This window comes from Grampus griseus (genome assembly GCF_964374135.1).
Source record: "Grampus griseus genome assembly, chromosome: 5".
Lineage (NCBI taxonomy): Eukaryota > Metazoa > Chordata > Mammalia > Artiodactyla > Delphinidae > Grampus > Grampus griseus.
The window spans coordinates 28,233,410-28,246,909 of record NC_138998.1 but is presented as its reverse complement, the minus strand read 5'-3'; the positions used below and the strand labels follow the sequence as shown (position 1 = coordinate 28,246,909).

Genomic DNA, 13,500 nt, shown 5'->3' with positions numbered 1-13,500 from the left:
ACAACTAAAGATCCCACATGCAGCAACTACAAGATTCCACATGTCACAACTGAAGATCCCGCATGCCGCAGCTAAAAAAGATCCCACATACCACAAAGAAGGTCTTGAACATGGGATTATTTAAAAAAAAAAAAAAAAATCCGGGCAAGAATATTGCATTGTCAGTAAGGAGGGAACTCTCTGATTTAGGTAAGGTAGCAGTAGCACAGCAGAAATAATAAAAATTAATTTACGCTTCTGATGTTCAAGGAGCGATATTAAGACTAATAAAAGGTAACTAAAAACTAAAAATAGGTATGAGAATGAAGACAGGCCTATATAAGTGTTATTTCTTAAACTGTAATTATATGTTTCAGTAATTGCCAGACAAGCTGGTAAGTGTATACTTATAATAAACTTATTTGATTAAAGAGAGCTACGCTTGACCCTTGAACATGGGGATTAGGGATGCAGACCACCTGCACAGTCGAAAACCTATGTATAATTTTACAGTTGATACTCTGTACCCAAGGTTCTGCATCCATGAATTCAATCAAACTGCAGGTCATGTGGTACTGTAGTACCTATTTAATGAAAAAAAATCTGTGTTTAAGAGGACCCACACAGTTCAAACCTGTGTTGTTCAAGGGTCAACTGTACTCTTAAAGTATTTGTAGTAGCAGATAACTTGCAATGAAAGGCTACTGAAATTTTTGAGAACTCTAATGGTAAAGCAGAAGACAGCCTGTGGAAAAGCCAAAACAATTCTTGAGAAAGAAGAATGGAACTGGAGCAATCACTCTCCCTGACTTCAGACTATGCTATAAAGCTACAGTAATCAAAACAGCAGGGTACTGGCACAAAAACAGACACATAGATCAATGGAACCGAACAGAAAGCTCAGGAATAAATCTGCACACTTATGGTCAATTAATCTACAACAAAGAAGGCAAGAGTACACAATCGAGATGACAGTCTCTTCAATAAGTTGCCCTGGGAAAACTGGACAGCTACATGTAAAAGAATTAAATCAGAACATTCTCTAACACCACATACAAAAATAAACTCAAAATGGTACTATAAAAATCCTAGTGGAAAACATAGGCAAAACACTCTGACATGAATCTGAGCAATATTTTTTTGGATCTGTCTCCTAGAGTAACTGAAACAAAAGCAAAAATATACAAATGGGACACAGTTAAACTTAAAAGCTTTTCCACAAAGGAAATCATAAACAAAATGAAAAGACAACCTACAGAATGGAAGAAAACATTTTCAAACGATGCAAGCAACAACGGATTAATTTCCAAAATATACAAACAGCTTATACAGCTCAATATCAAAAACAAACAACCAACCCAATAGAAAGATGGGCAGAACACCTAAACAGACATTTCTCCAAAGAAAACGTACAGATGGAAACAGGCACAAGAAAAGATGATCGACATCTCTAATTATTAGAGAAATGCAAATCAAAACAACAATGAGGTACTACCTCACACCAGTCAGAATGGTCATCAACAAAAAGTCTACAATTAATAAATGCTGGAAAGGGTGTAGAGAAAAGGGAACCTTACTACACTATTGGTGGGAATGTAAACTGGTGCAGCCACAATGGAAAACAGTATGGAGTTTCCTTAAACAACTAAAAATAGAGTGGCCATATGATCCAACCATTCCACTCCTGAGCATATATCCAGAAAAGATGAAAACTCTAATTTGAAAATATCCATGCACACCGATGTTCATAGCAGCACTATTTACAACAGCCAAAACATGGAAGCAAACTAAATGTCCAATGATAGACGAACGGATAAAGATGTGGTATTTGCATGTACACATGTACACACACACACACACACACACACACACACACACACACTCCAATGGAACATTAGTCATAAAAGAATGAAATAATTCCTATTGTATAACACAGGGAACTACATTCAATATCCTGTGATAAACCATAATGGAAAAGAATATGTGTATATATATGTATAACTGAATCAGTTTGCTGTACAGTAGATATTAACCCAACATTGTAAATCAACTATACTTCAATAGATTTTTTAAAAAATGAAATAATGCCATTTGCAGCAACATGGATGAACTTAGAGATTATCATACTAAGTGAACATACAAATGAACTTATCTACAAAATAGAAATAGAAAGAGACATAGGAAACAAACATACAGTTACCAAAGGGGTAAGGTGGAGGGGATAAACTAGGAGTTTGGGATTATAGATACACACTACTATATATAAAATAGATAATCAACTATATTCAAGCTATTGACTATAGTTTCCTGTGTATAGCACAGGAAACTATATTCAATATCTTGTAATAATCTATAATGGAATAGAATGTGAAAAAAATATATAAATATATATGAAACGGAATCAGTTTGCTGTACACCTGAAACACTGTAAATCAACTATACTTCAATTAAAAAAGAAAACAAGGGCTTCCCTGGTGGCGCAGTGGTTGAGAGTCTGCCTGCCAAAGCAGGGGACACCGGTTCGTGCCCCGGTCCGGGAGGATCCCACATGCCGCGGAGCGGCTTGGCCCGTGAGCCATGGCCGCTGAGCCTGCGCTGCTTAACGGGAGAGGCCACGACAGTGAGAGGCCCGCGTACCGCAAAAAAAAAAAAGAATAAAAGGGAAGCAAACAAAAAAAGAAGACAGCCTGGGCCAGATGTTTCTCCAACTAACCAACATTAAATAGTGCTTTCATTCTGTGCAAATAACAAAAGGATATACATTATCTCCATTTGCCTCCTGGCTTCTATCTAATTACCATTCTATATAGAATGGCATTACTAAAGTCACTCGAAAGTTATAAACTGGTGACATGAAAAGAAAAAAACAGATGAAAACTCAGCCAAGTCTTAAAGTGAACGTCAAAAAATTAAATTAAAAAATATAGATGGTAGAAATATTATATATATTGTAAACTAAATAAACAAAGTAATCTATTTTGTAGTCTTTCGGCAGAAACTATGGGAATGGTGTATGCAGCAGAGACTGCTATTTGTCTCTCAATATGCATTCTCCCCTTCTTACTTTACTAACTACAATCTCTCACTCTTAGCCAAGCCCAGGACTGCCCAGCTAACGACTACATTTACAAGCCTCACTTATAGTCAGGTATGGCCATATGACTAAGTTATGGCTAATGAGACGTGAGCAGAAAGGAAGCATATTAATGATATCCTCAAAAAGAATGGGTACGGCCTCTAGTCTTGCTTTTCCTGTTCCTGTGGGCTGGAAAGTAGTAATGTAGGAAGCTGAAGCACCAATATTACATGAGACAAAAACTACATATTAACATGAAAGAGCGCCAAGATGCAAGAAACCTGGGTCCCCAGCATTGTGAAACCTGCCTTGAATATACCTGCTCTGTTATATCAGGGAAATAAAGAAAATTACAGCCTCCTCATTCAACTGAATAATATTTAAAAAGATGGTATTGTTAATCTATGAAGTGTCATAGCATCCCTTACAGACTACCTGCTGAACCTGTGCTTGTATCAGAAAAGGGCTTACCACCTGAACACAGACCAACCACAAACAGCTGCCATTTAACAAAATATTAGCATGTTCATACTCACGCACACTCAGACTGTTCTTGCATATGAGTATGGTCTCCTGTATGACATGAAGGTAACTAATAATGAACACAACTTTGTAATAAGGGCTATTTTAAAACCTTGATACTTACTGATACATTAGCACTATCACTGCTTGCAATCTCAGCTGCCTTTTCAATAATCTGTTTAAAAAAATTAAGAAAATTAAAATTTGGCTCTTGTATTCATAAAATTTTAAGTGTAAATTACTACACTTGTACATACACTATAAGGAGCTACATATGATCTGGCATTTCTATGGTTTATAACGTAAGCATGAATTTTAAATGCAAAATGGTATTACGCAGTGATTCCCAGTCTTCAAACTCTTGACAACCAGGAAGCAATGGTATTACTATAAAGGACTGTTAACTCCCAGGGTACACTAGGATTGTCTATAGATAAAATAAGCAGTGGCTTGTATATGTGAACAAAATTTTAATATAGGTAAATATTTTCTGGTTAAGAAAATGCAAAGTTATGTAAGAGTTACAAAACAAAGAATAAGTTTTTGTCATTTGTCATGTTTTCTTCTGAATTAACATATCAAAAGTAGAAGTAATGTCAAGGGAGAACCTAAAAATATTTTTTAAATTCATTAAGTTCAAAAGAGGCTCTGATTCTTGAAAAGATGGGGAACCCACTAGTCTATTGGGAAGACTCAGCAGGTAAAAAAATCTGAAGATCCATGTCCAGTTACTGAGTTGACTAATTCTCCACAAATAATTTAATTGAATCCTTATGTGTAAAATGTACTGGTAATTTCCATCCTATTTCATAAGGTTGTTATGTGATAAAATGAGATTATATTTAATAAAATTAAGCAATAACCATAAAAGTTGATTTGAAAAGCAAAATGTATACAAGTACAGCAAAAAACGTTAAACAAAAATACAAGGAGCTTTCACTTTTTATATCTGCATTATATTTTTAATGATCATATATAAAATTGTACAATTAAAAGAAAACCAATAAATATAAATATATTATACATATTTAAAGACTAAAATCTCCATCCCAAGTAGATCTTCAAAGACAGACTCTCCAAGGGATCAGAAAGGCAAAAGGAAAGTTTAGTGGCCAGTTGTAGACGACTCTGTTGACAACAATGCTGAAACAGAACATTTTAAAGAAACTGGACTTATCTTGAAATATTAAATTAAAAATACTTAAATTTGCCCAAGATGTTATATTTGTAAAAACACTTCAAAAAGCACCTCATTTGATCCAAAAGAAACTATAAATGACTGCTAAACACATGCCATAATTGAACACAAAAAAAGTCAGAGCTTGGACTTTTAACTGTATCACAAGTAGCTATAGTTTATGGATAAATTCCTATTCTAAGGAATAAAGCCATAGCAGAAATGTAATGGATGCATCAAAATGTACCTTATTCTACTCTGTGTAACACTAACGTATATGGCTCTTGACATGTGAGATTTTTACTATTGTAATAATCACAAATTTTAATTTTGTTGTATATTACTGATCGGAAGAACATTTTTTAAAAAATGAAATGAAAAATTACTTCTAACGTGGATAAAATTCAACTAAATTGAAAGTAAAGAAACATTTGAGTTACATTAATTTAATTTACATACTATATTTAAAATCTACTCTGTATAGGTCTGATAGTGCTGAATGTTAAATACAATTAAGTGTATAGGTAGATTAGTTGAAATTTTAGTATAATACCAATTTTTAAAGGCAGCTTGGTCTCACATGAATTAAGTAAATCAAATAAAATTCCTGTTTATTATGTGAGAATTTGCTCAAAGATTTCCTCACGAAAATCAGCATCAATCATACCTGAATCAAAGAGGCCAAACCTGAAGGTACAACATATGACAGCTCAGCTCTCTTAACATATAAATGATCACAGCCCAGTTTTCAACCCCACCAGACACTCTCCATATCCCCAAAACATGCAGCTTGTAGACTAAGGAAATGTGTTGAGAAATAGAAGCCCTTGCTATAGATTCTACAAAAATAACAGCACCTTAGGAAGTCTTATTATATTTTCAACATAAATAATCTGTTATTTGAATACCAACTCTAACACAGTAGTGATTGTCTTTAATCTGAACCAACATGCTGGGCACGTTTCACATGTTTATTAGAGTTACATATGAATGCATTTATAGCCCCTGTAATTGAAAAGGACCTCAGAGAACAATTATGATTTCCTCATTTTATAAATGAGGAATCTGAACTCCAGAGGGGCCATGTCTCACTTGGTCAGTGATAAAGCCAGTACTAAATACAGTTGGCTTCCTGCTCAGTGGTCTTTCCACTGAACCAAGATGTAAATGTATTTGATGTCTTGAAAGAGAAAGACATATATCGCTTAAATGATAAACATATAGAGCCGAGAACTAATAATCCAATTATTTCATACACAGTGGACCTTTAAATAATTAGCTTACCTTATCAAAGGGAGGATAGTAATAAGGTTGTTTTTTATTCTCTGGGAATCTGATGTGCAAAGCTGTTGCATTTTCAGTATATGGATTTGTTTGAACAGTTCCCATTGGATTCAACATTTCTTCAAGTTCATCTAAAACATGCAAATAATTTTGATTCTTAGGAAATGTTTTTGAAACTAAAACAAAAGTTTAATGGATTTCAATCCATTACTTTAGAAGTGTGTCACCTAAGGAAGTTTGGCAGACAGTATCAGTAAGCCTCTAATTTTCTTAATGCTTGGCACAAAATTTGAATATGAGTTTATATACATCTTTAAAATGAAAAAGTTAACAGAAATTAATAGCTATCTCACCTCTTTCTTCAAATGTGTTCAAGTATTCTCAATCTACAAAAAAAAAAAATTGGAACTGCTCTCGTCCCCTCAAAATTAGGCGGTCCATAGGAATTTTTATTATTTCATCACTATATATCAATTTCTTAATCATATATGTTCTGATTTCCATGGTCATCACAGTACCCAAACTGATATTTTGAGAGTCATTAATAACATTCCTTTTGACAAACCTAATGTTGGTAATGTTCCTCTATGATCTCATAACTGCTGATGTAGTTAAACACCTTCTCTGGTAGTTTCTCAAACATTCCATCCAAGTGGTACTTCTTTAACCTCACCAACTGTGACATTCTTCAAGGCACTCCTTCCTCTTCTCTACCACCCTAAATATGTTCCATTCACAGACTGGGCATGTGAATCAGAATTTCAATGTTATCTTAAACCCTAGAGCTCATATAACTTTCTCATTTCACAGAGAAGTAAACTGTTGAAGAGACATTAAACTCTGAGAAAACAAGAGTTAGCAGTACAACTAAAGTCTCCCCTCTGCAAACTAATTTCTCTTTTCTTATAACTGATTTTTTGCACAGTTGTCCTTTTGTACTTCCTAAGGAAATAAAAGATAAAAGTACATTCTGTCCAGGCCTAATGTCCAGGTAGTATGCACACTGAGAATTATCTCCCAAAGCTAGAAAATCTTTACAAAGTTCTGGGTGGTCCAAAAGGTTTGTTCAGTTTTTTCCGTAAGATGGCTCTAATAGCACTTAGTTGTCTTTAACTTCATTCGAAACAATTTTGTTAGACTGTATGTGACAGCTGTCATATCAGCGTGCATGTAAAAAAAGACATCAAAATTGGTGAATTTTTGTGTAGACATTTTAATACTGAAGATGGAAGAAAAAAAGCAACATTTTCAGCATATTATGCTTTATTATTTCAAGAAAGGTAAAAACGCAACTGAAATACAAAAAGATTTGTGCAGTGTATGGAGAAGGTGCTATTGACTGTTCGAATGTGTCAAAAGGGGTTTGCGAACTTTCGTGTCGGAGATTTCTCGCTGGACAATGCTCTGCGGTCGGGTGGAACAGTTGAAGTTGATAGCTATCATATTGAGACATCAATTGAGAACAATCAGCGTTATACCACACGAGAGAGAGACGACATACTCAAAATATCCAAATCAAGTGCTGAAAATCATTTGCACCAGCTTGGTTATGTGAATTGCTCTGATGTTTGGGTTGCACGTAAGTTAAGCAAAAAAAACCTTCTTAACCATATTTCCGCATGCAATTCTCTACTGAAACGTAATGAAAGCATTCCGTTTTTAAAACAAATTGTGACGGGAAATGAAAAGTGGATGCTGTACAACAATGTGGAATGGGAGAAATCGCGGGGCAAGCGAAATGAACCACCACCAACCACACCAAAGGCCAGTCTTCATCCAAAGAAGGTGATGTTGTGCATATGGTGGGACTGGAAGGGAGTCATCCATTATGAGCTCCTTCCGGAAAACAAAACAATTAATTCCAACAAGTACTGCTCTCAATTAGACCAAGTGAAAGCGGCACTCGACAAAAAGCGTCTGGAATTAGTCAACAGACTGATCTAAAACGCATAATCTTCCATTAGGATAATACAAGACTGCCTGTTTCTTTGATGACCAGGCAAAAACTGTTATAGCTTGGCTGGAAAGTTCTGATTCATCCAGCTGTATTCGCCAAATATTGCACTTTTGGATTTCCATTGATTTTGGTCTTTACAAAATTCTCTTAATGGAAAAAATTTCAATTCCCCGGAAGGCTGTAAAAGGCACCTGGAACAGTTCTTTTCTCAAAAAGATAAAAAGTTTGGGGAAGATGGAATTATGAAGTTGCCTGGAAAATGGCAGACGGTGGTGGAACAAAAAGGTGAATATGTTGTTCAATAAAGTTCTTGGTGAAAATGAAAAATGTATCTTTTATTTTTACTTAAAAAACCGAAGGCACTTTTTTGACCCATCCAATATTTACAAGTTTCAGCTCCTTAATCAACCCTTTGCTTATCTTGTTTAATACTCTCACAACTCACGGATTCCATTTTGACCTGGACTGAAGGAATTCTCATAATTTATACACTTCGGAAGCTGATTTCTCAGCAAATTAATATCCTATATTTGTGCTATCTAGTAGCATTATATTTATTAGTCCTATTAAATGCAACCTATCTAAAGTCAAGTGTACCAATTTAGTATTATCTGCCCCAAACATATGGAGAACAGAACACTGCACAGAATATGCTATTTTATTTAAGAATAGGGAGAAAAGTAGAAATTTATATTTGTATTTTCTTCTATATACATGAAGAATTCTGGAAATACAAAAGCAACCAATAAATGTGATTATAAACCTTCTAATGATGACCTAGGTACTCTAGAAATTAGAGTATTTGTAGTTCCTGTGTTTCTGGCTTGCTCGTACTAGGATAAATGTGAATTCTAGAACCAAACATGCAGAACAAACATCTCTAACATTTTGTTAGAGATAAATTCAGGTCCATGATATGCCAAGTTAATTGCAAAAAATTGTCAATTTTTCTAAAAATATCAGTTAAGTTGCTTACTGATTTTGGAGAACATGTGTGAGTCTAAATTAAGATTTTCAAAAAAGTTTACTGCTGAAATGAATAATTTTTACTCTAACTGTGAAACTACAGTTCCTCTTAAGAAGAGCACACTGCTCTCCTATATTTGGGGAATAATGTGATTAGTGAAAATTACTGGAGGTATATGCAGGAAAGGGTAGGAATAAAAGAATATACACAAATAAAATGCTAGGATATGAGCAGTTTATAAATATGTTCATGGATAACTGATTATCCAAAAGCAATTTCTCAGGTAGCAGCTACTAAAATAGAACATTTTTAAATGTCTGTCACCCACAAAATAATTTTTAAATGCAAGTAAGGGCACAATTTTACTATATATATTAACCAACTATGAAGACCAAAAAAAAAACCCTATTATAATGCAAAGATAACACTGAAAATTTCCCACATTTGGGAAAGCAGTAGGAACAATGGAAGGAGTCAGGCAATCTTTTGCACAAATCCTAGGTTTGAAGAACCAATTATGTAAGACTGACTTATGGCTGAACTTCACTTTTCTCATCTATAAAATGGGACAAAGCCATCTACCTCACAGGGATACTCTGAGTAGTATTTGAGAAATATAGGCTTATGAAAGGTGTTCCTCTTAGCTCAAATTTCAAGATAACGCCAACTAAAGAGGAAGTGTCTTTACTATCCTTCCCATGTTAGTTAATGTTCCTTCTAGTGCAGAAGCAGAAATTCAGTACAACTAGGAACCACAGAGATTGTTATAAAGAAGACATTGTTCCTTAGAAGAATGTCTCAAAAACCTGTAACAATAAAACATTTAAAGTGAGAAAACAGTTATCAAAATAAATATATTCAGATACAAATCACTTTTAAGTATATTAAAATAATCTTGGGAAATCTGTTTTAGAATAAACAATAAAAATATGGTTTCTTAACTGGACTGAAAAAAGAGTGAGTCATAAAAAAATGTTAACTAGTCCACATGCCAAAAATTATTCTTTAACACTAAGGATTAGGATGTAAATCTTACCAGGAAATGAAGACCAGCTGTGCAATATTATATCTCCAGATCTCAACTGTCCTTTAAAGTCAAAAACCATCGTATTTACCCAGGCTACAGGATAATCCTGTTGAAAAGATACCATTGCGTAAATATACTAAGAATAAACTTTAAGGTGTGAACACGCACATACCCTTTGCTTCAATAATGTTAGTTCTAGAAGTTTCTAGCTTTCTAGATGATTTCCTCCAAAACCATCCAATATAAAAACAAGATGTACATGGAAAGATGTTCAACATCTTTATAATGGTTAAAAAAAATCCTAAAAGCCAATTAATGTCCCAGAATAAAATACAGTATCCAAAAAGTAGAATATTTATTGTGCAGCCATTGCAAATGGTGAGGAATTTTTAATGATTCAAGAAAATATGTCCAATGTTAGATTATATGTTTTAAGATCTTTCAGTCTATATAAATCTTAATTTAGCAGAAGGCAATGTCTCTAGGTATTGTAGAATTTATTTATATTTCTAAAAAGGAGGCACCAAGCTAATAGGACTTTTATGTAGACACTCAGACTAATTAATCTGGTCACAGTCTATGAAAAAACTATAAATACTTGAACACTCTGAGTAAAATTCTCTATCAGTGGAGGAAAAAAACTAAGGAAATAACTCTTATGTGACTTTTTAGACAATAAAATTCATTTTTTAAAAAACTATATGATAATAACCAGAGGAAAGGTTTATATTCTCATGTTAAGAATAAAAGGATACAAATTCATGTAGATAAATATAGTCACCAGACTTTTTAAAATGCATAAAATTCATGTCTCCATCCTCCAAAAAGAAACGTTCCATAAAGAAGAAAATTAAAAAGACTTGAATAAAAATATGAAATGGAAGATGAGAACATAAGAACACGTTCACCATCCTTTATCCACAATTTCAAAGTCCAAGAAACTCTGACAACTAAAGGTTTGTTCATAACTCATTTAACAGTAAAACATGACCAGAAATAACATGAAGCTAAACGACAGCCTTCATTTGTCTCATTTAGTGTGAATATTCATATATTTCACTGCTAGAAACTGATGTGTTTGATTACAGAGCTGTGTCCCAGACCCTACAAGGTGTGTTGAGTGATCTATGATCTTTCTAAAATGCATAAAATTTTGAATTCTCAAACATATCTGGCACCTGAAACTTCAGTTAAAGGACTGTGGACCTGTAATATTTTAAATCTCTTCATTCTTTTTAAACTATTTTCTAAAAAGGATTACATTTATAATAGAACACTTACAGTATGACATATACTAAAATAAAGTTGACAGAAGAAAAATGACAAGGACATAAAATGGAGACTTACTGTCTTTTTTAGAAATCAGTTCTTAGGGACAAAAGTTATATGACATAATTTCATTTATATTACTCTATTATTTCAAAGTTTTAAAATTATTCCATTATGTTATTATTAGTCCATTATAAAAAATTTTCAGAAGTTAGTATATAATTACCACTTTTCCAGATTTCCTGATGGTCTGATATTTAGAGGGATTAATAGCTTTAGTTGATTTCTTCGTTTTCACTTTATCCAAAACTGCATAAACAGCGAAACATAATCGAGCCATTCGTGGCAGATCACAAGTATTGATATCAAATTCCAGTGGTTCATTCCAAATATGATCGTTTTTCCCTGATATCTCTGAGCTTACGATGGTTTTACACAGGAGTTCGGTACCATGAAAAAGGCCAGCCCTGACATGAACCTGTAATGATGGAGACAAATACAGAATCATGAATACTGCACCACTAAAACACCTTTATTTGGGAGAATGAAGAAATGCATACTGGCAGAAGCAGACAAACTCTAGGAAAGCATATTCGTCCACAGAACCATTAGACTATAATTCATCAGCATATAATTCACCACACTGTTAGTATAACCTATTTTTCACTTACTAAGCAGACCAGCTAAAAAATGCAAAAGGTCTCAATGGTATAAATGGGTCTAAAGAAACCAAGACCATAAATATAAAAACTACTATCGGGCTTCCCTGGTGGCACAGTGGTTGAGAGTCCGCCTGCCGATGCAGGGGACACGGGTTCGTGCCCCGGTCCGGGAAGATCCCACATGCCGCGGAGCGGCTGGGCCCGTGAGCCATGGCCGCTGAGCCTGCGCATCCGGAGCCTGTGCTCCGCAATGGGAGAGGCCACAACTGTGAGAGGTCCGCGTACCGCAAAAAAAAAAAAAAAAAGTGTATGTACCATGTGAAAATAGAGAATGGAACTGAATAGATATCTGGGCTGGAAGCAAAGGCTTGAGAACCATAAGCAAAGGTAGGACAGTTTTTTCAATTTTCTTACAAAGAAGGTATTAGTTATTGTTTTCCAAGATCTGAAGAATATGAGCAGGAGGTAAACCACTAAGAGGTATTGAGGTAGGGTCCACATGCCTGAAGCAAACAATCCATCTGACCTCTGAGGACCTTGCCATCAAGATCTCCACAGTACTTTCTCTCACTCCCTGAAGCCACACAATCCACGATCTCACCCTGAATTTGACTTTACCACACCCTAGCACCTCCAAGTCAACAATTCCTACATCTTACTCTCTAACTATCTCACCTTCCAACTCACTCCAACACTCCCAAAGGAACACTTCCCTGCCCTCACTAAGGCCTCCATTTCAATAATCAACACCTCCCCATTTCTCCATTAGCTTTGTTTGCCTTCACCCTCACCGAAACCCTCTGCCAGTGCCTGTCTCTCCTTTGCCATACTCATCTGAGGCTCATGTCCTGGATAAACCTGATTACCTGCCTCTCCTCCATGCCAAATATTACTGGGCAGACCAGCACTATGACCGACCAAAGCCAAATGTAAAATTATTCTTTCATCACTACAAGAACTATTTCTTACCTTTCCTTCACTGCTGAGAACTTCCACAGAGTTACTCTCCTCTGAAAGCCCTATTTAAGCTACTTGTTTTGTCTGGTTGTCTATTACTTGAAGATGACATGTTCTGAAGGATATGTCCTATCTGTCAATCTACTCTATTCAGAAGTTATGAAACATTAGGGCAATAAAATACTAAACAACTATTATTTATAAGGAAAACAAGTAATGAGGAACACCAAATTATGTACTGACTATAAAAATCAGAATCCAATACTTACCAACTACAGACTAAATTCTGAAGTCATGTGGGTGGGGCAGATTGAGGATAGGGTGTATGTTACATGAAGTAGAAGGCTTAAAGTGTATTTTCTTCCTGAAAAATGCAGGTTAATTCATAGACACCTGACACTCCACAGATCTCCATGTAAAGGTGTATGGCTGATGGGATGGGGTTGTCATCTATTCATATGTAAAACCCACGTAGGAAATTCATGTCTATAAGACTACTTTAATTCCACTCTAGGCTTTGATCGTATATATATATATATATATATATATATATATATATATATATATATATATATATATATATATATATATATATCTCTGAGCTTAAATGGCCACAACAAAGT

The 13,500-nt window shown here is 34.7% G+C and overlaps 1 protein-coding gene across 2 annotated transcripts in view; it reads right to left on the bottom strand.

The window, feature by feature from the left end:
* PIK3CB (phosphatidylinositol-4,5-bisphosphate 3-kinase catalytic subunit beta) overlaps positions 1–13,500 on the bottom strand; it is a 188,474-nt gene that overhangs the window by 56,291 nt on the left and 118,683 nt on the right. For both annotated transcript variants that reach the window (XM_082654636.1, XM_082654637.1), the window contains 4 exons: positions 11,485–11,736; positions 9,999–10,095; positions 6,039–6,169; positions 3,702–3,752 (listed from right to left, as the gene is read on the bottom strand). In XM_082654636.1, the coding sequence (XP_082510762.1) occupies positions 3,702–3,752; positions 6,039–6,169; positions 9,999–10,095; positions 11,485–11,736 (531 nt within the window). The remainder of the gene's footprint in view (positions 1–3,701; positions 3,753–6,038; positions 6,170–9,998; positions 10,096–11,484; positions 11,737–13,500) is intronic.